Consider the following 26,454-nt stretch of genomic DNA (forward strand, 5'->3'; position numbering starts at 1 on the left):
ATATACATAATGGAATACTACGCAGCCATGAAAAGGAATAAAATAATGTCATTTGCAGCAACATAGATAGACCTGGAGATCATCATACTAAGTGCAGTAAGCCAGAAAGAGAAAGAAAAATACCATATGGTATCATTTATATGTGGAATCTTAAAAAATGAACTTATTTACAAAACAGAAACAGACTCACAGACATAGAAAACAAACATGGTTAATTGGGGGAAATGGGGTGGAGAGGGATAAATTCGGAGTCTGAGATTTGCAGATACTAACTGCTATATATAAAATAGATAAACAACAAGTTTCTACTGCACAGGGAACTATATTCAATATCCTCTAGTAACCTATAATGAAAAATAATATAAAAATGAATATATGTACCTATATATATGACTACAGCATTATGCTTACACCAGAAATTGACACAACATTATAAACTGACTATACTTCAATTTTAAAAAATTAAATCAAATTGGATATATTCATCTTTAAGTCAACATAAACAAGGAGAAGGAGCTAACAGAAAGAGTGGCAACGTTTACTGATGCTTTTGTTTGCCAATACTAGTTTGAACTCTGGGGATATGAAGATGAAAGAGCTCCTTACGAAGCTCAAAGTCTCGATGGGAAAAAAAAATGTAATCCAGTTTAGTGATTTTAGGTCGGTAGTGGATCAGAAATGATTTCATCTCTAGAAGAGGTGATATTTTGACTCTGCCCTTTCTAATAGCTGAGACCTTAAGCTTGATGGATTGGGTGGGAAGAGAGAATGGGGAATGCATTCTTGGCAGTTCACTCTAACAAATTAACATTAGCTATGTGTAGGGGGAATTGTGGTAGAGAAGGCTGAATTAGGTAGGTGGAGTTATATTTTGAAGACACTTAATGTCATACTAAGGAATTTGAATTCAATCCTGTAGAGCAGTGATTTCCAAAACAGAGTGTTCTCAAAGCCAGGGGGTGTACAGGATGGAGTCCCAGAAGAAAATATTAGAATCTCTAATTCTTTTAATTTTATCTCTTCTTTTAAAAGTATCTGTTTTTGTGTATGTTATAGAAAGAGCATATTATATCATACATAGTGATTTGTATATTTTTAAATAAATTTTTAAAGTGGGAGTAAGTAGATAAGGGTTTTATTTATGTATTTATTTTTTGGTTTGAAGAGCACTATTTTAGGATGTCTTTAAGCAGAGAAATTAAATAAGCACTGGAAATTGGAGTATGGATTAGAATATGGGAAAACTAGAGTGAGAGAAACCAATAAAAAGACTAGAAAAATATTTTGAGGCCTGAACTAAGGCAGTACAGTGGAGATAAAAAAGGAAGACTTGGGGACCAGTGGGATGTAGGGAAGGGGAACTTGGCAGGAGAGAGAGAACTTCAGTCCTAGACTATGGCCAGCTTTCTGATTTCAGTTCCTGGGTGGTGATGACACTATGATTAAGCTAAAGAACAAAGGAAGGATATTTAGTTCTAAGCCTAAGGATTATCACATTTACCTACTGAGTTAGTCATTCCTTCATGCAGCTATTGGTCCAATCTTAGTAAAAACAAAGGGACAGTTTGCCCTTTGCTGAGCACTTTGGGGACTGCAGACTGGGGATTTTTTCCAAGCATTTTCAACAAAAGTTGAGCGTAGTGAGGTCTCCATTGCAGTTAGCCATTGGTTTTTATTAAAGCACCATACTACTCTTGGGGGTTGGATTGGGATTGGACCACATACAAAAATATAAATTGTGACCATTCACAGTCACACCAGCTAGTTTAGTTCATTAGTTCCCTATGTGCAGAGGTGAAGTGCAAGGTGCTGATTTGGATCATAGCCATTTTTGTGGAAGTGCTGAGTGGGTAAAAACATGGTAGTTACCTTGCCCTGACAGTTTTTTTCCAGCGGAGTAAGTGTATTTTTATTTCTCCTTGCCTTCGGAAGTTGTCTGCCAGATTGTGTTATTTGTAACAATCTGTCCTGGAACAGCTGCCAGGAAAAGAAAAGAGGCTATTCCCAGTAGCTGTCCCCACCTCCCACCCACCATTACCACCACACAAACATACATCCGGTTTTGTTTTTTTCTTCAAGTTTTACTCAGTGGTTTTGGCTTGATTGGAAATGTTCTTATAATGACAGATTTCTGGGCTTTGCCATGGCTTGGTAATTGGGTATTCTAGGCTTTGTTTGTTTGCTTTAGCCAAGACTAACTGGCAGCAGTTTGAGTTTTGAATTCCTAGCTATCTTGATTTCTCCCCATGTACTCAACTGCTGTCTTCCACCTTTCCTTGAAGACCTTGAATGTTTCCACTTGGTCAAAAATGCACACATTTGCTGTACTTTAGAGCAGTGCTTTTTTTGCCCTTGACTTTGCCCTGGTTCCTCTAGAGGAGCAGGCTTGACATAAGGCCAACTGAGGACTGTTAGAATAGTGAATAGGGAGGTCTGTGAAGATGTCAGTTGGTCTCTGCAGAAGATGAGGCATACTGTGGTGTTAGAAAAGAACTGGTCATCTGAAACACAAGGTTGCCTGAAACACATGGTTGCCCCAAACATGAGGGTTGGTGTGTCTGAGGAACTTTCAGGTTAATTGCATTTCAGATACACAGTTTTTTTATAGTCCAGTCTATGTTTTTTCATAGTTTGTGGTCACACGTGATCAGAAATACTTCTGGCTCTTAACAGTTTTTCTACTTTCTCTGGGCTCCAGTTAGTAGAAAAACATTTGCATTTCTAGAATGTTTTACATTTTTAGAATATAAATGAAAAGAATAGCTTTTTATTTTCTTACTATTACAACTAGTATTCAAATGGAAAGAAAAATAGATAGTATTATGAAGCTGTAAGGATGATTTAGTTTTCCTTTTAGACTTTTGTTTCTTCTTCCAGGATTTCCAGCTTTGGAAACAAAGTACATTCATCAGCCAGCAAAGGCTTCCCTTTGGAAGTGGAGTTGCAAAGAGGACGGGAATGTGTTTGGTTTCAGGGAGAGTGGTGTATTCTCTGGGAACAGAGGCTGGAAGAGGGCCTGACAGAATAGCACCTCCGTCTGTATCCCAAGCCCTGCCCTTTTGAGACTGACGCTTTTCTTTTCACACTGAGAACAGATGGCAACCAGACATTAGAGGGAGGGCTCTGTTCCTTGCGCTCCTTGGGGATTTTGCATTCAGTTTAGCAAAAAGTCATCTAAAAGCAAAGATAAAAATGAGGCTGCAGACTGTTCACAATTATGCAGGACTTGTTTGGCATTTGCTATGCTGACAGATTTATTTTTTTTTGCAGATATTGAATGATAACAGCATTTACTTTCTGAGACAACATTGTCACCACTTCAGAGGCATCTGCATTGGGGTCATTTTCTTAACTGAGTACACTTAATAATTCAATTTATTGTGGAACAAGTCCGCTTGCAAAAATCAGTCATCTTATTAGAGAAACTTAGAAAAATAAAAAGGAGGTTTTTTTTTTTTTCTTCAACAAACTGTCACTTTCATTATAATGAAATGGGACAACTTCTGTTCTGCTGTAGTGACATGTCTTTAGTAATGGCCCATGCTTCCTGCCTTTCTAAGCATTATTAAAAGAAGGAGGATTCTGCAGGCTGTTTCTTCCTTCGCTTGCATGTATGTGGGCTGATTTGTTAATGTTTGGTGGTTGCTGGATGGTGAGTTGCAGGCTTAGGAATTTTTTTTTCCTAAAAAGAAGATGTTTATAGGAACTTTTTTTTTAGCTCAGAGTTAAGATCCAGAAAGAACTAAGAGAGCCTTAAGCAGAAGAGTAGAAAAAAATCCAAATTTGAACTTCTTAAACGTAAGATGCCTTCAAAAGGAATTGTTTAGGCTATAAATAATGAGTTATATGTAGAAAAAGAAATGATGGTTCTGGTACAGATTCTGTATTCAGAATAAGAAATTTCAGGCAGTAAGATAAGACATTCTGATGGTTGAGCCCTACTTTCTGAGCAAATGTGATTCTTTGCTTTTCTAGAATGTGAGTTGAAATTATCCATTTTCCCACCCAAAGCAGGAATCTTCATTTAAATTAAAATCTTGGAAAAGTTGGATCTGCTTACAAAAATTTCCATAGAAATAATCAGTTTATTATTAAATTTGGAATAATTTCGTCCAGTATTTTTCAGACTTTTAAAAATAGCAGAACCTGTACTGTTATGAGGGTTAAATGAGTCCTTTTATACATACTTGAGGTTGTAGTGTGATTTTTTATTAGCTAAACTGATTTCCCAAAGAGGGGTACATTATAATATATTCATCCTGTTATTTCCTAGTATTGTAGCAAAGTGAGTGCTTTAAAATAAGGTATTTCATAACCATGTTGAATCATCAAACTATGCGAAAGTACTTTTTGAACTGTAAAGGGGTATGTAAATTTAAGATCATTAATTCCATAGTCATAGAAATAGGCAATGTGGTGGTTTTCATACTCTGTTCCTTACAGCCCAGGATTCCAGAGGTATCTCAGAGACAGCAGCAGTAAGGCACACACAAAAGAGGGGTAGAAATTCCAGACCCTCTCCCAATGCAGTTCAATTAGAACAACCCCCATTTATTTTATTTATTCTGCTGTTATAAAAAAGATTTGAGAACAAGTATCTAGTTTGTGTGTACTTCTAAGACATTGTAAGTTTATCCTGTGATGATTTGTGTGATTCATTGTCCTTTGTGATACTGACTTTCCCCTTTTCCGTTTGACAGACAGACATTCTAGTCCTGAGCTGTGATCTGATAACAGATGTTGCATTACATGAGGTTGTGGACCTATTCAGAGCTCATGATGCATCACTCGCCATGTTAATGAGAAAAGGCCAAGATGGCTTACAGCCAGTTCCAGGTCAAAAAGGGAAAAAAAAAGCAGGTAAGCAGGCTAGAGTTTGGTGTATTTGTTTGTCGGGTTTTTATAATTATTATTATCATTCATACTTTCACTTAAGAAATATTTATTGAGAATTGACTGCACGGTAGACACTATACTAGGGGTTGATGGCATAAAGTCAAATAAGACACAGTCCTTGACTTAAAGAAGCTTATAACTATTGATTAGATTCTGTACTGTCCAAGAGACTTTTGTCTGCAGAGAGGAACACTCGGAAGTGTTTGCGTTGTGTTTAAGGCTCAAGTAATTGAATACATATACCTAAGAAACAAAAAATTAATTTAAAATCAATTTTTAAAAAATATTTAACCTTTGATTACAAATTAAATTAGATATCTTTAAACAATTAAAATTTCTATTACAAATTTTAGTATGGTTGATTCTTTTGAATACTCCAGTCATCCTAAATAACCAATAAACAAAATAGTCATTAATCATGTTTTGTCTTCTTAGGATTAAAACATACTTATCTTGATATTTTCCTAGGAGTCTAGTATTAGGTTATTACTATTTTTTTTTAATTTTCAAAGAGTTATAGTAATCTTTACCAGACCAAAAAGAAAAGAAAGAATACTCTAGTCCAGCCAGGGTTATAGAATTTGGGTTTTTGACCTTTTTTACTGATTTTCAGTCAAGGTACAGTTAGTGTTTGCTTTTTGCAGAGTATTTTGAACCTCAGTCACTGATTCTGTGACTGGCCTACTTTTAATAACTGAACTTATGATAAAAAAGCTTTATTAGATCATACTTTTCACATAGGTCTTAGTTTTCCCTAGAATGATGTGTTTTTCCCCTGGAGTTTCTTCCTGAAATGATGTGTTCTTTAAGTTTTGCTTAGCCAGCATTACATAATCCATTGTCCTGTCATTATATATTGACATAGTCTGTTACAACTATTGAAGCTATGTCTGGCTTATTACTATCTGACTACTAGTAATGGAGCCACCTAGAATGTTCATTCCTAGGATCTGAGTAATGTAGTTTATACTTTTAGCTCTCTAATTCAGGATATTTGGTTAACTTATAATTTTGGATTATAGCATTGAAACTTGTTTCTAGTTGCTTTTTGTGTTCAAGTGATCACTGTTGCAGATTAATTGTTGGGTCCTCTGTTATTATGTATGCTTCTCATGTGGATCAGTCTTTTTGTGGTTTTTTTAACTTATTTTTATTGAAGTACCATCAGTTACAATGTGTCAATTTCTGGTGTACAACACAATGTCCCAGTCATGCATATACATACATATATTCATTTTCATATTCTTCATTAAAGGTTATTACAAGATATTGAACATACAGTCCTTTTGTTCTTGATATAGTTTCTACTTTTGAGAGGTCTGTTTTGTTTACTCACAATCCCCATATTCAGCCTTTACTACCTACACAGAAACATCTTTATAAACAGATGTTTTATAAATATTAGTATTTTGTTTCTTTTTTTATACTCTTCTATTTATAATGATTTAAAATATCAAATACTCTATTATAGTTACTCTTCTTGGTATTATAACTTTTTAGTACATTGCGTATTAGCTTTTCTCTCTCAAGTATCATTATAAATGCATAGCTTTTCACAATTTTATTTTAAATTAACTGTAAGTATTATCTAAACACCCATTTTAAAATGTTTTGACACTAAAATTGTCAGAGTGTGGCTAGTGGAAGTTCCTTTAAGCTGGCTCTTCTATTCTCTTTGAAAAAGTATGATGTACACTGGTGACTGTAGCAAGTTACCAGTGTATATCATACACTACAGTTACATAGATAGAGTGTGAGTTTGGAGGGCAAGGAAGCAGGAAATGATACTGGAGAGAATAAAGAGTTTGAACTCTATGCCCAAAATAGTGGGAAGTTGTTTGAGTAATTTTAAACAAGAGAATGTCATAATTGGATTTGTGTTTTTTTAAGTTTTTTTTATTCTTAACATGAAATTCTGAACTCCTCAGTATTTATATTTTGTTATATTGAGGGCTAAGTTTCACCTAAATGATTGAGTTTTAAATTCTTCCCATGGAATGCTATGCATTTAAATGATAAGCATTTTAAAAAAAGAATCCTAACTTTCTCAGATTGTATATTTGGTCTGCCTCTTGGTTGCTCTTGTGTGCCAGAACAGGCAGCAGTCCTCTGTCTCAGATACTATTTAATAGTCTAGATCCCTTAGGTCCAAGTTTCCCAAATGGTGCCCTTACAGGCTTATAGGAGAATGGCTAATGGCTAGATGTTTCAGGAGCCGTCTTTCTCCCCCTGCCACTTCCTTCTAATAAATACTGAGGATGGCAGGATCAAATTTATGTGTGGATTCTTTGGACTGTTTTTTCCTCCTTCAAGCCTTTACATGTGATGTTCTCTGCAAGAAATGTTCCCCACCTCCCTTCCCTGCAACACGTGCATTCTACATCTAGCTTAGCCTTCAAGTTAGTTGCTGAGAGAGGCTTTCCTTGACCCTCTAATATGAAATTACAGCCCGTTGTTGCCTAAGTGTAGGCAGCCCTACTCTCTGTTATTTACTCTCTCTTCTAGACTATAAACTCCATGAGAGCAGGGGTCATATCTATTTTATTCTCTTTATCACCAGCACCTGGCTCAATTATGGCCCATGGTGCACATCAGTAGGTATTATTGAATGATTGAGGGGCCTGCCTATAAAGACACCTCTTATTGCCCCCCAGATAAGAGAAAGTAAACTCAAGCTTATAGCTGTTTAAATCTTAAAAATTTGAGTCTGAGGTGTAGTTGGATTCATGAATGGACATTATAAGAAGCTGAGTTTATAATGATTTCAGCAATATAGCTTTAGCACACTAACACTACACTGTCTTAATTTGTGTTTAGAAATGTTTTCAAGATTTTTAAATAAATAACTACTGCTGTAGCATGGTTGTTAAAAGCACAGGTTCTAGAGTTCAGACTGTGAGGGCTTCAGTGCTCAAAGAATGTGTGGTCTTCAAGGGAGGGTATAGCTCAGTAGTAGAGCACATGCTTAGTGTGCACGAGGTCCTGGGTTCAATCCCCAGTACCTCCATTAAAAAATAAATAAACCTAATTACCTCCCCCTTCTTGCCCCCTCTCCCCCTCCAATAACTATATAGTCTTCAGCAAATTATCTAACTGACCAACCTGAACTTAATTTTCTTTAGCTGTAAAAGTGAGACTGAATCCTTTGAGAATTTTTGTGTGAGAATTAAATGAGATGTTTGTAAAGCATGCAATCTACTGCTTGAAAGAGTACAGTTGGCCCTCTGTATCCAGGTTTTGTAATGTGGATTCAACCAACAGGTTGTGTAAAGATAATTTACATTTACCATCCCTTGCTTGTTAGAAAATACAAAATTTCCTCCTTTCTCAATTTCGATTAGAACATAGTATATTTATTTTGCTTTATTACAGATAACATGGTTATTAAGGGGCCTTTTATCCTGGACATTCCTCTGTGCAAATGTTTAATGCTATTAAGATTTTGTGGCATAAATTATTAACTGTTATCTCTACAGTTCCACCATGCCTCTTGGGATATTTGAAATGGAAAAAGTTCTGGGAAATTTTTATAATTGTTCTTAACCTATCCAGTTCACTGAAGTATTTCTCAAACTCCTCCCTAATTATCAGAGGTACATATAGCATTGGTCTAGACAAGAATCAGTATGTATCAGTGTGCTTCAGAATCTCAGAAGTGAAAGCTGTCACTTGGTTGTCACCTCTCAATCAGCTTAGCTATCTCTGCATTAACACATGTTGGCCGGCAGGTCTGAGTCTGTATTTCTTTTGCTTCAGGTTCTTTTATTTCTCTCAAAGCTCTATTGCAAAAAACAAAGAAAAAAAAAAAAAAACTTTCTACTCCTGCCTGGGCTTCTGCTTTATCTATTTTTTCTTCTCAATTCCCATTCTTTCTGTCCTCCGCCCCCACCTTTTTCTTAAATATATCCAACAAGTGACTTGAAATCCCTGGATACTCAAAACTGAAATTCTTGTGATTGAGGGAACAGTATACAGAAATAAGTTCAAATATGTTAGAATTTGTAAATCACAATGTGACAAGTACAATAATAGGAGCATGTGCAAAATACAGGGAGCAATTTAATGTCTCAGTTACAGGAAAATATGTTTAAAGGCATGATATTTGAAAAGAAAGAGAGAGGAGGGTGTAGCTCAGTGGTAGAGCATGCATGAGGTTCTGGGTTCAAGCCCCAGTACCTCCATTAAATAAATAGATAAATAAACCTAATTATCACTGCCAAAAAAAGGATTAATTAAAAAAAAAAAAGAAAAGAAGGAGATGAGCAATTTATTTATGTGCAGACAAGGTAGTTGGTATGAAATCAGATCCCTGACTAGCAAATGCATTAGATTTTGATGTGGTCATTGAATTTAGGACATACTATACATAAAATCTATTCTAAGCCCTATGTGGGAAACAAAAATAATCAGGATTTGCTCTCAAGGTAAAATCCAATAAATAAGGCTAGGTAGTTTTATGTTTACCAAGTTTTTATATCCATCTGCATAGCCTAATATGGACAGTTGTTCAAGATCACATCAGTGGTAAGTGGTAGAATCAGAACTTGAAGCCTTGCCTTCTGACTCTATAGCCTAGGTTCTCTTTTTATGTCTTTTTTTTTTAAATTTAGTTTCTTATTTTGATCAAGATTCCTATGCCTATAATTTAAAAAGTGATACATTTATCCAAAGTATAATGGATAAGTAGCAGCTCCCGCTCTATTTATCCTCATTTCACTCAGTGACAGCCACTTTTTAAAAACATTTTCAACTGATTTTTTTTTGCATTTAACCCCACATCTCAAATAACATGCTTTTGTTTGCTACGTCTTGGTATTTTTAATTTTAGGAATTCTCAGTTTACTTCCTACTATGGAATTTAAATATTTATTTCTATTTTACCATGCCCTCTGCTCCCACCATGCACATGCACACACACATATATCACATCTTCTTTATCATCTATTGATGGGTACTTAGGTTGTTTCCATATCTTCATTATTGTAAATAACGCTATGAACATTGGGATGCATGTATCTTTATGGAAATGCAAATCAAAACCACAATAAGATATCACCTCATATCTATCCGAATGACTATCTTAAAAAAGATCACAAATAACAAGTGTTTTTTGTTGAGAAAAGGGAACCCTTGTGAACTACTGGTGGAAATGTAACTTGATGCAGCCAGTGGAAAACAGTATGGAGGTTCCTCAAAAAACTAAAAATAGAGCTACCATATGATCCAGCAGTTCTACTCTTGGGTAATCTTATCCCTTGCCAACTCACTATTGTCCCCATCTAAGGTAATTACCTTGCTGAATCCTGTTTCTTCTCCTTCTTCTCCTTCTTCTCCTTCTTCTCCTTCTTCTCCTTCTTCTTCTTCTCCTTCTCCTTCTTCTCCTCCTTCTCCTTCTTCTCCTTCTTCTTCTTTCTTCTTCCTTCTTCTTCTTTCTTCTTCCTTCTTCTTCTTCTTCTTCTTCTTCTTCTTCTTCTTCTTCTTCTTCTTCTTCTTCTTCTTCTTCTTCTTCTTCTTCTTCTTCTTCCTTCTTCTTCTTCTTCTTCTTCCTTCTTCCTTCTTCTTCTTCTTTCTTCCTCTTCCTCTTCTTCCTCTTCTTCCTCTTCCTCCTCTTCCTCTTCCTCCTCCTCCTCTTCTTCTTCTTCTTCTTCTTCTTCTTCTTCTTCTTCTTCTTCTTCTTCTTCTTCTTCTTCTTCTTCTTCTTCTTCTTCTTCTTCTTCTTCTTCTTCTTCTTCTTCTTCTTCTTCTTCTTTATTCTTCCTCCTCTTCTTCTTCTTCTTCTTTTCTTCTTCTTTCTTTCTTCTTTCTTCTTTCTTCTTTCTTCTTTCTTCTTCTTCTTCTTCTTCTTCTTCTCCTTCTTCTCCTTCTTCTTCTTCTCCTTCCCCTCCTTCTCCTCCTTCTCCTTCTTTCTTCTCCTTCTTTCTTCTCCTTCTTCTTCTTCCTTTCTTCTTCCTTTCTTCTTCTTCTTCTTTCTTCTTCTTCTTCTCCTCCTCCTCCTCCTTCCTTTCTTCTTCTTCCTTTCTTCTTCTTTCTTCTTCCTCCTCTTTCTCCTCTTCTCCTTCCTCTTCTCCTTCTCCTCCCCCTCCTTCGTTGTTTTCCTTTATCTCAGCTTTGTGTATTCTAAAAATATATGTATATATTTTAGTTGCTTCTAATTTTATAAAAAAAGATAGCATAATGGATGTAATCTTCTGGGACTTATTTTTTTCCTGAATATTATATTACTAAGATTCATCCTTATTGTTATATGCAGCTACAGTTTCTTCATTTTGAGTGCTATACAAAATTATGCTGTATAAATACACTGTGGTTTATTTATTCACTTTCTGAACAGTGGGGGTTTAGATTGATTCCAAATTTTTGCTTTTATGACCAGTGCTGTTATGAACATTTGTGTACATGTTGGATAGTGGGCACATGTAAGAGTTTCTTAATAGAATTACCAGGTTGTAGAATATATGAATGTTCACTTTTGAGGGTAGTGCTAAACTGTTTTACTCTTTTCCAAAATGGTTATATCAGTTTACTCAACTAAATCAGCAATTTAAAAGGATTCATTGCTCCATCTACTCTCTAGCACTTGGTATTGCCAGACTCTTTGTGTCAATTGAACAGGAGTAAAATGGTATCTTATCTCATTTTGATCTTTATGTACATTTCCTTGATCTGTTGAGGCTGACTATCTCCATTTGTTCACTGGTCGTATTTATTTTCTCTTCTGTGAAATGCCTGTTTTTATATTTTGTCCAGTTTTCAATGAGTTATTCGCACTTTTCTTACTGATTTGTATTTGTACCAATCCTTTGTCAGTTGGATGTGCTGCAAGTACATTTTCCCAAAATAAAATGGAAAAACTTTTCTCCCTTTAAAATGTCTGCTAATGAACAAAAGTTCTGAATCATATAATCAGATTTATCAAAATCTTAAAAACACTTTTTGTGTCTTGTTAAAGAGCTCCCTTCCTTCTACAGGTTCTGAACAATATTAACATATTTTCTATTGAAAATTTTAAAATTTTATACTTGACACATAATTTCTTGATCCACCTAGAGTTGTGTTTTATGTATGGTGTAAGGTTGGCATCCAGCTTAATCTCTTTTTCCATATAGATGACCCTTTTTCCTTGCTCCTTTTATTAAAGAGATCCTCCATTTTCCAAGGAGAAAGGGAGATAATCTTCTAGAAGACATGTTACAGACTTACGTAACCTAATCAGAAAAGTAACATCGCATTACTTTTGCCACTTTTTGTTGGTTAGAAGCAAGTTGCTAGGTGAGCCCATACTGAAGGGGAGGAGATACAGAAGGGTTTAAATGCCAGGAAGCAGTTATCCTCTTAGAGCCTGAGTACCACAGCTGGACTCACTAATATGTCTAAGGCCTTAGCTGTGACAGCCGAGTTTCTCTTTCCACTTAGTCTCTCATCATACAGTAGGCTAGCCCAGGTTTGCTCACATGGCGGCAGCAGCAGGTTCTAAGAGAATGAGAGAAGAAGCTACAAGGTTTCTTGAGATCTAAACTCAGAACTCACATTGTGTCACTTCCTCTGCACTCTTGTTAGTCAAAGCTAGTCACTAGGCCAGCCTAGATATAAACGATGGAGAACTAAGCTTACTTCATTTTTTTTTTCTTGTGAGCACTTTTATTTCCTCAAAAAAATTTTTTTGTGTGGTAAAAAACACAGAACGTAAAATTTACCATTTCTGTTTAAATGTATAGTTCAGTGGTATTAAATACATTTATAATGCTGTGCAACCATCACCACCATCCATCTCCATAACTTCTCATGTTGTAAAACTGAAACTTTATAACCATTAAACATAATTTCTCATTTCCCCCTCCTCCCAGCCCCTGGTAGATACTATCTACTTTCTGTCTGTATGATTTTGACTACTTTAAGTACCATATATAAGTGGAATCATACAGTATTTGTCTTTTGTCATTGGCTTATTTCACTTAATATAATGTCCTCAAGATTCTTCCGTGTTGCAGCATATTACAGAATTTCCTTACTTTTTAAGGCTGAATAATATTCTCTTATATGTATATACCACATTTTGCTTATCTATTTAATCTATTGATGGACATTTGGGTTTCGTCTGCATTTTAGCTATTGTGAGTAATGCTGCTATGAACATGGATATAAAGTATCTTTTAAAGACCTTTTAATTTTGGGGGGTAAACTACCCAGAAGTGGAATTGCTGGATCATATGACAATTCCATTTTTAATTTCTCGAGGAACCACCGTGATGTTTTCCACAGTGACTACCATTTTACATTCTAGACTTTATTACCTGATGAGAAGAGCTACAACAAATTTATGACCCTTTTAAATATACTACATACACTATTAGTTTTGATTCACTAATATTTTTTTCAGGATTCTTATATTTATATAATGAGTGAATTTGCCTGTAATTTTCCTTTCTCATATCTTTGTCTGGTTTTGGCATCAGAATTATGCTGGCCTCATAAAATGAGATGGAATTCTCCACTCCAAACATAATACCTGTTACAGGGATGGTGTACAAATATATTTATTGGGGGGAAAGTTATAGCTCAAGTGGTAGAGTGCATGCTTAGCATGCACATACACAACCTGGGTTCAATCCCCAGTACCTCCTCCAAAAATAAGTAAATGAATAAACCTAACTACCTCCCTGCCAAGAAAAAGTAAAGAGAAAGAAAAAAATGTTTTTAATATTAACAACAAATATATTTATTAGTTGAATGAATGGATGGATAAATTATAGAGGCGACAGAAGGATCAGAGAAGTAAAAAACAACTGAAAAAATATATGAATAGTTGATTGTGACAGAATTTTTCAAAATGGAAGTTCATAGTTCTAACTGCCTTTTTAACCTTATTTGTGTTGAATCTCATAGGATGGACATTCTAAAGTTCCTGCTCTGCTCCCCAAGTGGAATTCACTTTGTTAAAGCAGAACAGAAAGAAACCTGTCCAAGTTTCTATAATTTGTATCATATTCTGAGGTCCCAGTTACTATGGTAGCTACAAAGAAGCAAATACAAGGAAGAGGGGCGCCTGAGAGTGAGGGACATGTGACTGGAGTGAAACATAGCTGAAAAATTGACTTGTTGAATATTATTGCTCCCAGGACATTCAGTAATTCAAGGTTTTTGTGGCCCTAAGGAGTTGGATAGGGTAAGCACTCCAAATTATATCCAAAAATAACATCTCTGTGTTATTTCTTTTTAAAAATGTTGGCTTGTAATCAGACCTTTGCAGACTTTGTTATATTCTCAAGTTTCCATGTAATGGATGAATTGATATATGTCAAAGTTGCTGTGTGGCATTTGAAATTCTTTGAAAAATTTAGCTTCAATTGAAATTCTCTGTAAAACTTATCTTGAAATTGATATTATTCATCCTTCTTTCTTTGGAGTTCACTCATTTTGATTATTGAAAAAAATGTATCTTTTTATGATAGTTTCTCCCTATTCAGATTAAAACACTGCATGGAAGATAACCAGAAACCATCTGAAAGAATGAATGCTTTCAAGCACCTGAGCTGAACACATTATACACTTGAGTAAAACATTTGGTTCTGGGTACATAGGCAGCTGCGGTCAACAGGGAAGCATGTTCAGTTATACAGTAGCCATTGTCTGTCAATTGGAGGTAGACAAATTCATCTTTAGAGATACCATTTTTCCTAGAGCTCAACTTTCAGTTTCTCCCTTTCAAAGAAGTATCAAGTCATTGTTTTATTTGATTGTTGTGAGGATCGAATGAGACCATATATTTTGTTTCATTTTTAAAATTTAAACATTTTATTTAATGTTTTAGTTAATAGCAGTATTATAAGAGCTTTACAAATATTAACTCATTTAGTCTTCATAACAAGCCTGTGAGGTAGGTGTAGGCACTGTTACTCCCATTTTACAGATGAAACTGAGGAATAGTTTTAGTATCTTGCTCAAAAACATACAACTAGTAAGTGGGATTCATAACCAGGTAGTCTAGCTTCAGAGGGTCTCTCCTTAATCATTATGCTATGCTGCCTTTATGTGAAAATGCTTTTTTTTTTTTTTTTTTTTTTTAGTTTTTAAAATTAAAAAAAATTTTTTAGGAGGGTAGGTAGTTAGGTTTACTTATTTTACTTATTTTTAGAGGAGGTACTGGTGATTGAACCCAGGACCTTGTGTATACTAAACATGCGCTCTACCACTTGAGCTATACCCTCCTCCCTTGAAAATTCTTTTGTAAGCTTAAATAGATACTGTATAGATGTTAGTAGATTTTATTGTGTCCAGCACTATACTAGATGTTATGGGAGGTATAAAGAAATCAGAAGTTGGCTTTGAAGAGTTTGTAATCTTGTTGGGGGAAAGAAATATAACACAGAAGACAGCAATAATATGGCAGCCTATAAAATCATTGTCTACTAGAGAACTTTCCACGTCTAGTAAATAGTCACCTTATTTTCTTTAAATGCTCCCATACACAGCATAAAATCTAGTACATAATAAACATATAGTTAATGTTGGTTAAATGTGGATGTCCTTAAATGCTATTTGCATTTTCACAGTGAGCAGACTTAGGTTGTTATTTGTAGAGAAAGAATTCCTTGTTCACTATCTTTCTGTGCCTTGCAGTGGACTTGTGATTAATCTGTTTAGTTTGGCTAAGCAATATCTTGACTGCCCCTCTTTTTTTTTTTTTTTTTTACTTTTAATTTTTAATTTTAGTTTTGACAAATAAAAATTATATATATTTAAGGTATAGAGTGTGATATTTTGATATATGTAGACATTGTGAAATGGTTATGACAATCAAACTAATTAACATTCCATCACCTCCTTAACTTTTCATTTTTGAAATAATTTTGCATTTACAGAAAGGTTACAGGAGTAGTACAAAGAACTCGTATATCCTTTACCCAGATTCCCTAGATGTTAACATTTGTTCTCTTATTCTCCCACTTTCCCTCTTATGTATTCAGTATATGTCAGATGTATATATAATATATTATATATGTAATTATTACTTTTCCGAGCTGTTTGAGAATAAATTGTAGATATGATTCTCTTTGCCTTTAGTATATCAATGTGTATTTTTTCCCCACACCCCAAAAGGACAGTCTCTTAAAACAGGGAATTACATTGCTACAATACTTTAATCTACAAACCTTGTTCAGACTTCACCAGTTAACCTAATAATATTCTTTAGAGCAATACAAAAAAAATTTTAATTACTGTGGTGAGTATGTGTTACATAACACTCACTCTTATATTTGGTTCCAAGAGCAATGTAAGCAGGTGCCCTATCCTCTGACTTAATCATGCAGTTGGGGCAAATGGCTTTGTTTGATTTTCCTTTTTTTGTGTGATTCAGTGGAGCAGCGAGACTTCGTTGGAGTGGACAGCACAGGAAAGAGGCTGCTCTTCATGGCTAATGAAGCAGACTTGGATGAGGAGCTGGTCATTAAGGGATCCATCCTGCAGAAGTAAGCCCTGGGGTTTTTCTTTTTGGCAATTTTCCTTGTCTTAAAACAAAATAAAACCACCCAGTGGATGGGAAAGAGGGAATGAAAACTAGATTATACTGTGTGAAATTGACAAAAGTATGTGAATGTTTTCCCATGAGATAGAATGGAAGCTTTTCTTCACCACACAAACTTAGCTTTTCCTTATGTCTTTTCCTGCCAAGGTAGAGTCAAGTCCTGTATAAGAGTGGGGCAAAGCAGCTGTGGGGAGAACAGAGAATAGGACTATCTTTCTGACAGTGTTATAGAACTTCCTATTTTTAAATTATGGTAAACACAAAACACAAAATTTACCACCTTAATTAAGTGTATAACTTAGTAGTATATTCATATTGTTGTGAAACTGATCTCCAGAACCTTTTATCTTGCAAACCTGAAGCTCTTTATTCATTACACAACAACTTTCCTTTATCTCCTCTCCCCAGCCCCTGGCAATCACCATTTGATTTCTGTTTCTCTGAATTTGACTACTTTAAGTACCACTTATAAGTAGAATCATACAGGATTTATCTTTTTGTTACTGGCTTATTTCACTTAGTATAATGTCCTCAGGGTTTATCCACATTGTAGCATGTGTCAGAATTTCATTCCTTTTTAAGGCTGCATAATATTCCATTGCATGTATATACCACATTTTGTTTATCTGTTCACCTGTCAATGGACATTTGGGTTGCTTCTACCTCTTGACTATTGTGAATAATGCTGCAGTGAACATGGGTGTGCAAATACCCCTTCGAGGTCCTGCTTTGAATTCTGGATATATACCTGGCTGTGGGATTGCTGGATTATTTGATAGTTCCTATTTTTCATTTTTTGAGTAACCTCCATACTATTTTCCATTTTATGATCCCACCAACAGTGCATAAGGGTTCTAATTTCTCCACATCCTAACCAACACTTGTTCTTTTTTTTTTTTTTTTTTTTTTTTGATAGTAGTCATCCTAGTGGCTACACATAGGCAACCTAGTCACATTTTCTTCAGACAGCGTTTTATTGACTGCTTGCTCAGCTTGGACTTCAGAAACCACTATACTCAGAGCTTTACTGCCTGATGCCAATACATAGGAATGCTTAGTAAATGTTTGGAGCTGGATGAAACAAATGTGAGAGGAATAAATTGGGAAATTAAAAAAAAAATTTTTTTTTGCTATCCTGCTCAACAGAGGTAGGAGACATATTTAATATTTTAATGAAAATGAAATTAAACTCTAGTATCAGTTGGCCCAATTACCCCTGTGGATAAGAGTTCTATATAAGAGCCTTGATTGTCTCATCTGTAAAAATGGGTTTAATAATAATAGGGCTGTTGTGGGGAATAAATGTATGTAAAACATTTAGCACAATGCCTGTTACACAGTGAGTGACCAAAACATAGTAGACACCACCTATAAATAAACAATTCTTGAAAAACACATGCATAGTATCACTTCTGGATTAAAATGCCTGGTTCTGATTGCATCACAGAATTTCCTACTAGTTTCTACTTAAATGTGAAAAATTAATATAAAAAACTGGTAGAAATTTCAACAGCAGCAAAATAGGATAATTAAACGTACTAAAATTTAAAAATTGGTGACAAGGAAAGAAACAAGATTCTGGTAAGGAATAGAAGGGAATAAAGTTAGGCTCCCAACTCCACCCTATCACCACTCTCCAGAAGCCATATTGATGTGTTAATGAAATCCTGCAAATTCTCACTAATAGCTCCAAATCTGGAAAGAAGCAAACTGAGTAAATATCTGTGCATTTACCTTCTTCTGTCTGAGAAGCAGTGGGAACAACTGCTGGGGAATAAATGATGAAACAGGGAAAATGATTAACGAGGTTGACTCTAACAGAAACAAAACATCTAAGCCTAAACAAAGAATAGGTGAAATCAAATGAATAATATGAAACTGGAGACAGTCCTTTCGTAGAATGGGGTATACCTCATATGTATGTGGAATGAGACAAGAATACTTAACAGAATCTCAGTAAAGAGAAATAATTGAACAAAGACTCTACAGTACCTTTGTGTGTTCCCTATACCTTTTCCATCCCTCCCACTCACATCATTCACCGAAGCCGTAGAATACAAAATAACCAGCACTCACGTGGTAGCCAGTCTTAGATATAGGAGGATGAGAGATAAGAATTCATCCGTATTATATCAAAATAAGTAAAACGAGTGTGAGGAAGACCACAAGAATCAGTGTGTAGCTATGCAAACATACAGCAAAAATGAAAGCAAAGAAAAATGCCCCACCAAAAGACAAAAACCTATCCTCTGAAAAACATAACTCAATGAATAGAAAGAATTTCCTTGCAAATATACAATTCTTCAAGTGCAAAACAACTAAATAGAATGTAAATGTAATAAATAAGAGTTCAGTGATGAGATGATAAAACAACAAAATGAGATAAAAGAAGATACAGAACTAAGAAAATAAATTGAGGACCAAATAACTTAATTATATAATTAACTAAAAAACAGCAAAGAATAGAATTGACACCACTGAAAATCAAATTATATATATAGATGAAAGTTTTAAGATATTCAATAACTTTTTTGAAAACAAAATGATTGAAATTAGAATCTAACAGAAATAAAAGACAAAGATGATTCAATATACAGAGAACTGAGCAGGTGACTGAAAGATGCACTCAAAAATATAAGGACTTCTTGGTAAAGTAATTTAATTTAAATATTTTAATATAAATATATAAGGACTGGGTAAATATGACTTCTGAAACCTCACTAAAGTAACAGTAAAGGAATTTTAGAAAGCTGTAAATTCAGAAGGCTAAAGAAAATAGCAACAACAAAAATTGGGAAACAGAAAAGCAGGACAGTTTAGGATACCTGAGAAAGCTGAATGCTAAGCCAGAAGTGGGGAAGCTGAGGTGCAAACTGATTTGCACTACAAAGCTCTCAAAAGAGTTAAGATTCAACAGTCCCAAGTACATGTAGTAGTGAGGGTAAAAACAGGATTACTTGAAAGTTTGTCCAAAAGTAGATCCTCAGATTTCCTCCCCTAAATGTCACAACTCTAACATGAGACCGGAGAGTTATTCTCAGAAGAGGATAAATAGAGGATCTCTCAATTGGGGCACCAGGCATAGATGAGGTTGGAGATACTATGCAGAAAGTGAGGATTAAGTGAATGTACGTTCTGAGGTCCTCAGCTTTCTTCTTCCACTTGGCTCCTAAATACTAGCAGCCAGGCTTGCACCTGTCAAGCAAAGACATTAGAAGACTTTTCTCTGTGGGAGCAGAGTCCAAGAGGATAGACCAAAGAAAGATACTGTCATCGGGAGTTCCCAACAGATAACCCACTTCTCGGATCAACCTACATTAAATTTTAGAGTTGACGAAGCCAACTACATATTCAGCGCTCCCAACCAGATATTTACTGTGCCAATCTTAAAATCTGGGCCAAAAAAATGCAAGGATTACCAGATCTAGAGGTCAGAACAAATTAATGGGGTGGGGTGGGGGGGAACAATAGATCAACTTGAAGGAAACAAATTATGCAGAAAGAAGAAAAATTTAAAAAAGATAACATTTGTTAATATTTGAGCAGCTGAGTGCCACTATTCTAGGAGCTAGAGATACAGCAGTGAACAAAATACACTAAAATCCTTCCCCTCATTGAGAAATGAGAGAATATTGTATTCATGAACTTAAAAGCAGGATGCTATACTTAAAAAATAACATTTAGAGAACCTGTACTGATACTAAGGTGAAAAATTTAATAGAAAAGTTGGGAAATTTTCTTTGAAAAATTTTTCACAAAGCAGAATAAAACAACAAATTGATGAAAAATAGAGAAATGGTAAGAATATTAAAGGGGCAGCTGAAAAGGTCCAATATTTGATTAGGAGTTCCAGAAAGAAAAAACAGAAAATGAAGGAGGAAGAAATCATGAATGAAATGATACAAAAAAATTTTCTCCAAGTGTAAGAAGCTGGGTTTCTAGACTGAAAGGAAACAGTGTCCAGCAAAATGCATGAAAAAAAAAAAACATGTAAAGTTGTCTTTGTGAAATGTTATAACTCTGATGCAAAGAGAAAATCCTACAAGCTTCCAGAGAGGAGAGGGATATCATATATAAGGGAATTAAAATATTTGCTTTCAGTTTCTTAACAGCAACACTAGAAACTCTAAAAAAGTGGAAGAATGCTTTCAAAATTCTTAAATCTATATCTAGTCAAACTATTAAATATGGGAGTAGAATAAGAACCTTTCAGGGATTTGCTTTCCATGCATCTGTTTCGGAAAGTTGCAAGAGTGTATGTAACACCAAAACCCTGGCATAAGCTAAGAAAAAGACACAGGATGTAGGAAAAAGGATCCCTAACATAATGATGAAGGGAGATATCAGGATAAGACCTGTGTACCCAGGATAGATGGCAACCAGACCAGATTAGAATAGGTCAGAAAGCTTTAAGAAACATTTCTTCAAGATGTTCATATTTTTTCTGATGGATATGGTAAAATACTTGATGTGTGTCAACATTTTGAGAGGAGTTCTGAGCACCTGGTAGTTAGTTTTGGGTTAAATTATTGGTAAGTATCTAGAAAACTAAGAAATAAGACAATTAAGTAATGCCAACCTCCAAAGCACACCCCCAAAAAAGTGCCAAGGCAAACAACAAAAATGTTCAGGAAAAAAAATCATTAGTTGCTAATGGCTCAGGTGTAATAATGTTATATATGCTTAATAATGTAATCACCGACTCTCGCCAAGATTATGATATAATTTCGTTGGAATAATGAGAGGGAAGGTTAGTGTGTTGGAGACATGAGAAAAGAAAAGAGAGATAAACTTCCTCTTTCATAGTTAATAGCTAATACCTAAGGCTGGAGTCATAATAACTTAAACATTGATTATTGAGCTAACTAAAATAATAAAACAATTATATTGGAAAGGTAGAAGGTACAAGAAGTACGGATATATGTGGTGGGGGCAGGACTGATGATGAAAGAAAGCTAAATCCTCGTCTTACATAGTGGGAAGTCAGCAGATAATATCTGAATTGGAAAACCAAGAAATACCAATATTAGAATGTTATTATAAATTTGAATAGAAATATTAAATGGATGCACTGAAAGAAGGTGTTTCTGGGGAACAGAAAATGGGGAAGAAAGGGAATGGAAGACTGAAATTCTTCATTTCTCCAATTTAAAAAGTATTAAAAACAAGAAAGATATGTACCCCCTTGGAGACTAAGAAGCCTAAGGATCCAGAGTGAGGAGGATTAAGGGTAGTGTTATTTCTAAAGATACATTCCAATGAATGAAGACATTTCTGTATTTTACTCTTGCTTTGGGGACGAGACCTTTCTTGGTTTAGTAGCCATGGCATAGATGCCTGCTGGACAGTATTCCAGTGGGGGAGAGTCTTTGCTTTTGTTGGATGAAGCCAGGTTACCCAGAACACTTTCTACAGTGGACATAGCTAATGGCTTTTGTTGAATTGTTTATTTCTTCTTACTCAATTGCAAACACAAACCTAACTGAACTCCTAACCTTTCTATTCTGTTTAATTTTTGTGGTAGTTTTAAAGATATATTTATAAATCCTTTGATACAGCTCTTCTGAAGAAAACTCCCCTAGAGTGTAAGCTGGACTTGTTTTACTGAATAGAATATGGCAGAAGTGATGGGATGTCACTTCCAAAATTTAAGTTATAAAAAGACTGCAGCTTCTGTCTTTGGTGCCCACTCATGCTCTCTTGCTCTGTCTTTAATCACTTACTGTGGGGAAATCAGCTGCTGTGTCATGACACAGCTCTAGGAAAATGGCTAGCTGCCATGTCATGAGGGTGTTCAGGTAGAAACCCATGTGATGAGGAGCTGAGCACTGCCAACAACCATATAAGTGAGCTTGGAAGCAGATATTCTGAGACCTGTCAACAGCCATGTTGAAAGTAGATTGTTCTCCAGTAGAGCCTTGAGATGACTATAGTCCCAGCCAACAGCTTGACTGCAACCTCATGAGAGAACCTGAGTCAGAACCACTAAGCTCAATCACTCCTCAATTCCAGAAACTGAGATAATAAATGTTTGTTATTTTAAGCCTCTGAGTTTGAGGCAATTTATTATACAACTATAGATGACCAATAAAATCCTAAATATCTAAGCTTTGAATTAAGAGTTTCTTAGAAACAATGAAGTTGAAAGACATGTGGGGGCTGGGGATAGGATGTGCTCATATAGCACAGTTCCTTATCTTTCAGCCTTAAGTTGCTCCTCACATATCCTTGAAAGAAGGGAAAGTCAGGTAGCTCCATGTGGGATGCATCCTGCCTCAGCTGGATGCCTTTGCTAAGATCTTGGACAAACCACTGGCTCCATCGAAAACATAAAGACAATGGACACTCATCCTATGGTGTTGCTAAACTTCAAGGCTTTTGTGTTTAAATATTGTCAACAAATAGTCCCAATTTTTCTATCTTGTGTTTCTAGAGAGTGGGGGAGGCCTGGGTTAGAATAAATTCCTGAGGAAAAGAACTACCTCTTGGCCCATGGTATCCATTGCTGTAGTGCCATATAATAGACATAGAGATACACTACCTAGGTCCCCCTTTAAGGAAGGACTCGTTACTTAGCTACAGGGAGTGTAGTCAGCAGACAGCCTCTATCTGTCATTAGCTTCAGGATCAGTCTTATCTATAAAGAACCACATTGGCTGAAGTCATGCCCTTGCTGGGGCAATCTGAATCCCATGACTGAATGAGGAAGGCATATAAAGGCTCGGCCATTTTGACAGGCAATACTTGCTTCAGAACTCTCTGCTGGATTGGCCAACATTTTGTAGAACTGGCACCTCTGTTAGTTTTTCCTCCACCCAATCTTGCTTCCTCCCTTCCTTACTCAAGTGTTGATCCCTAATAAACATCTTGCATCCCACATTCTGCTTCAGCATCACTTCTAGAAAATCCAGTCTTCAACACACAGTGACATAGTTTTCCCTGTGGTTTGCCACTGCCTGTTAAAGCACGTTTTCTCACCCTTGGAGTAATCATTCTTTCAGTGGTAGAATTAAACTGCCTGAGTAATTAAGCTGTTTTGTTTCTCTAAAAGCAAACCTGTTGCATTGGCCTCTGCATGTATAAAAACCATGATGAATGTTATCTAATAATATTTGTGCCTCTTAAAACTCCCAACTGAACATGTACCAAAACCCATATATCTATTCAATCAGTCTTTCCAGCCTCACACTCCTATAAGCGTTGATTTCTTGTCTGTCCTTTTTACAAGACCAATAGTTCTCAACCCTAGGGAGCATATTTTAAAATGCTGGTGTCTGAGACCCACCCCTAAGAGGTTATTATTTAAATGGTCTGGCATAGGATGGGTTTGTTTTTTTTTTAAGTTCCTTGGGTGATTCTAATGTACAATGTTGAAAACCGCTGTACTCATCACTGTTCAGTTTACCAAAGTTTGTGGCCCATTAGTGCTACTCTATTAATATTTGATAAAGAGACAGTCATTTTTTTAATTGAGTTATAGTCAGTTTACAATGTTGAGTCAATTTCCAGTGTAGAGCACAATTTTTCAGTTATACATGAACATACTTATATTTGTTGTCATATTCTTTTTTGCTGTGAGCTACCACAAGATCTTGTATATATTTCCCTGTGCTATACAGTATAATCTTGTTTATCTATTCTACATATGCCTGTCAGTATCTATAAATTTCAAACTCCCAGTCTGTCCTTTCCCACCTATCTCCCCACTGGCAACCACAAGTTTGTATTCTATGTCTATGAGTGTGTTTCTGTTTGGTATTTATGTTCTTTTGTTTGTTGGTTGGTTTTTTAGATTCCACATATGAGCAATCTCATATGGTATTTTTCTTTCTCTTTCTGGCTTCACTTAGAATGACATTCTCCAGGGACATCCATGTTGCTGCAAATGGCATTATGTTGTCATTTTTTATGGCTGAATAGTATTCCATTGTATAAATATACCACATCTTCTTTATCCAGTCATCTGTTGATGGACATTTAGGCTGTTTTCATGTCTTGGTTATTGTAAATAGTGCTGCTATGAACATTGGGGTGCAGGTGTCTTTTTGAAGTAGGGTTCCTTCTGGATATATGCCCAGGAGTGGGATTCCTGGGTCATATGGTAAGTCTATTACTAGTCTTTTGAGGAATCTCCATACTGTTTTTCACAGTGGCTACACCAAACTGCATTCCCACCAGCAGTGTAGGAAGGTTCCCTTTTCTCCACAGACTCTCCAGCATTTGTCTTTTGTGGACTTTTGAATGATGGCCATTCTGGCTGATGTGAGGTGATACCTCGTAGTTTTGATTTGCATTTCTCTGATAATTAGTGATATTGAACATTTTTTCATGTGCCTATTGATCATTTGTATTTCTTCCTTGGAGAATTGCTTGTTTAGGTCTTCTGCCCATTTTTGGATTGGGTTGTTTGTTTTTTTCTTATTAAGTCATATGATCTGCTTATATATTCTGGAGATCAAGCCTTTGTTGGTTTCATCTTTTGCAAAAATTTTCTCCCATTCTGTAGGTTGTCGTTTTGTTTTGCTTATGGTTTCCTTTGCTGTGCAGAAGCTTGTAAGTTTCATTAGGTCCCATTTGTTTATTCTTGCTTTTATTTCTATTGCTTGGGTAGACTGCCCTAGGAGAACATTTTTGAGAAGTGTGTGAGATAATGTTTTGCCTATGTTTTCTTCTAGGAGGTTTATTGTATCTTGTCTTATATTTAAGTCTTTGATCCATTTTGAGTTTATTTTTGTGTATGGTTTAAGGAAGTGTTCTAGCTTCATTGACTTACATGCTGCTGTCCAGTTTTCCCAACACCATTTGCTGAAGAGACTCTTTATTCCATTGTATATTCTTGCCTCCTTTGTCGAAGATTAGTTGACCAAAAGTTTGTGGGTTCATTTTTGGGCTCTCTATTCTGTTCCATTGGTCCATATGTCTGTTTTTGTACCAATATAGTGCTGTTTTGATGACTGTAGCTCTATAGTATTGTCTGAAGTCTGGGAGAGTTATTCCTCCAGCCTCTTTTCTTCGGTAATGGTTTGGCAATTCTAGGTCTTTTGTGGTTCCATATAAATTTTATTATGATTTGTTCTAGTTCTGTGAAATATGTCCTGGATAATTTGATAGGGATTACATTAAATCTGTAGATTGCCTTGGGCAGTATGACCATTTTAACAATATTGATTCTTCCAATCCAGGAGCATGGGATATCTTTCCATTTTTTTAAGTCTTCTTTAATTTCCTTAATCAATGTTTTATAGTTCTTTATGTATAAGTCTTTCACCTCCTTGGTTAGACTTATTCCTAGGTATTTTATTACTTTGGGTGCTATTTTAAAGGGGATTGTTTCTTTATTTTTTCCTGTTGATTCATCATTAGTGTAAAGAAATGCAACTGATTTTTGTACGTTAATCTTGTAACCTGCTACCTGGCTGAATTCTTCGATTAGTTCTAGTAATTTTTGTGTGGCCCTTTTAGGGTTTTCTATGTATAGTATCATGTCATCTGCATATAGTGACACTTTTACCTCTTCTTTTCCAGTGTGGATCCCTTTTATTTCTCTCTCTTGCCTGATTGCTGTGGCTAGGACTTCCAAGACTATGTTGAATAGTAGAGGAAGTGGACATCTTTGAGGTGCCCTTATCCTGACTATCACAGTCTTCTTGTATCTGTCATATGAATACATACCATCATTTATTTAACCATATCCAGTATTTTGGGCATTTGGATCATTTCTAATTACCTGGCACTAGGTTTTTTAAGTTAGGTTTATTGGGCCATCATTTATATACAGTAAACTTTACTCTTTGTAGTATTCAGTTCTGTGTATTTGAGAAAAGTAGGTACAAATACCTCGTATGTCTGTGGTTCCTGGATGGTGTCCTCTCATGCTAGTTCACACTCAATCTTTAGAAATGTGTTAAGAATTTAAACTGAATTCTTAATCGGTTGTATGACAGCCCTGTCTTCCTTCCCTGCTGAGCCATACATAGGTGAGCTGGTGTTGATAGTCTCATATCTCCTTGGAGGCTCTACGCAGCGCTCGACTG

At 35.6% G+C, this 26,454-nt stretch overlaps 1 protein-coding gene across 4 annotated transcripts in view; it reads left to right on the forward strand.

Moving 5' to 3' along the window:
* The window catches only part of EIF2B3 (eukaryotic translation initiation factor 2B subunit gamma), a 104,767-nt gene that overhangs the window by 29,234 nt on the left and 49,079 nt on the right, over nucleotides 1–26,454 (forward strand). For 2 of the 4 annotated variants that reach the window (XM_010982267.3, XM_010982269.3), the window contains 3 exons: nucleotides 3,271–3,339; nucleotides 4,701–4,860; nucleotides 16,253–16,364. In XM_010982267.3, the coding sequence (XP_010980569.1) occupies nucleotides 3,271–3,339; nucleotides 4,701–4,860; nucleotides 16,253–16,364 (341 nt within the window). The remainder of the gene's footprint in view (nucleotides 1–3,270; nucleotides 3,340–4,700; nucleotides 4,861–16,252; nucleotides 16,365–26,454) is intronic. The other 2 variants (XM_010982272.3, XM_010982271.3) reach the window with 1 other exon arrangement.

This window comes from Camelus dromedarius, chromosome 14 (assembly GCF_036321535.1).
Source record: "Camelus dromedarius isolate mCamDro1 chromosome 14, mCamDro1.pat, whole genome shotgun sequence".
NCBI classification, from domain to species: domain Eukaryota; kingdom Metazoa; phylum Chordata; class Mammalia; order Artiodactyla; family Camelidae; genus Camelus; species Camelus dromedarius.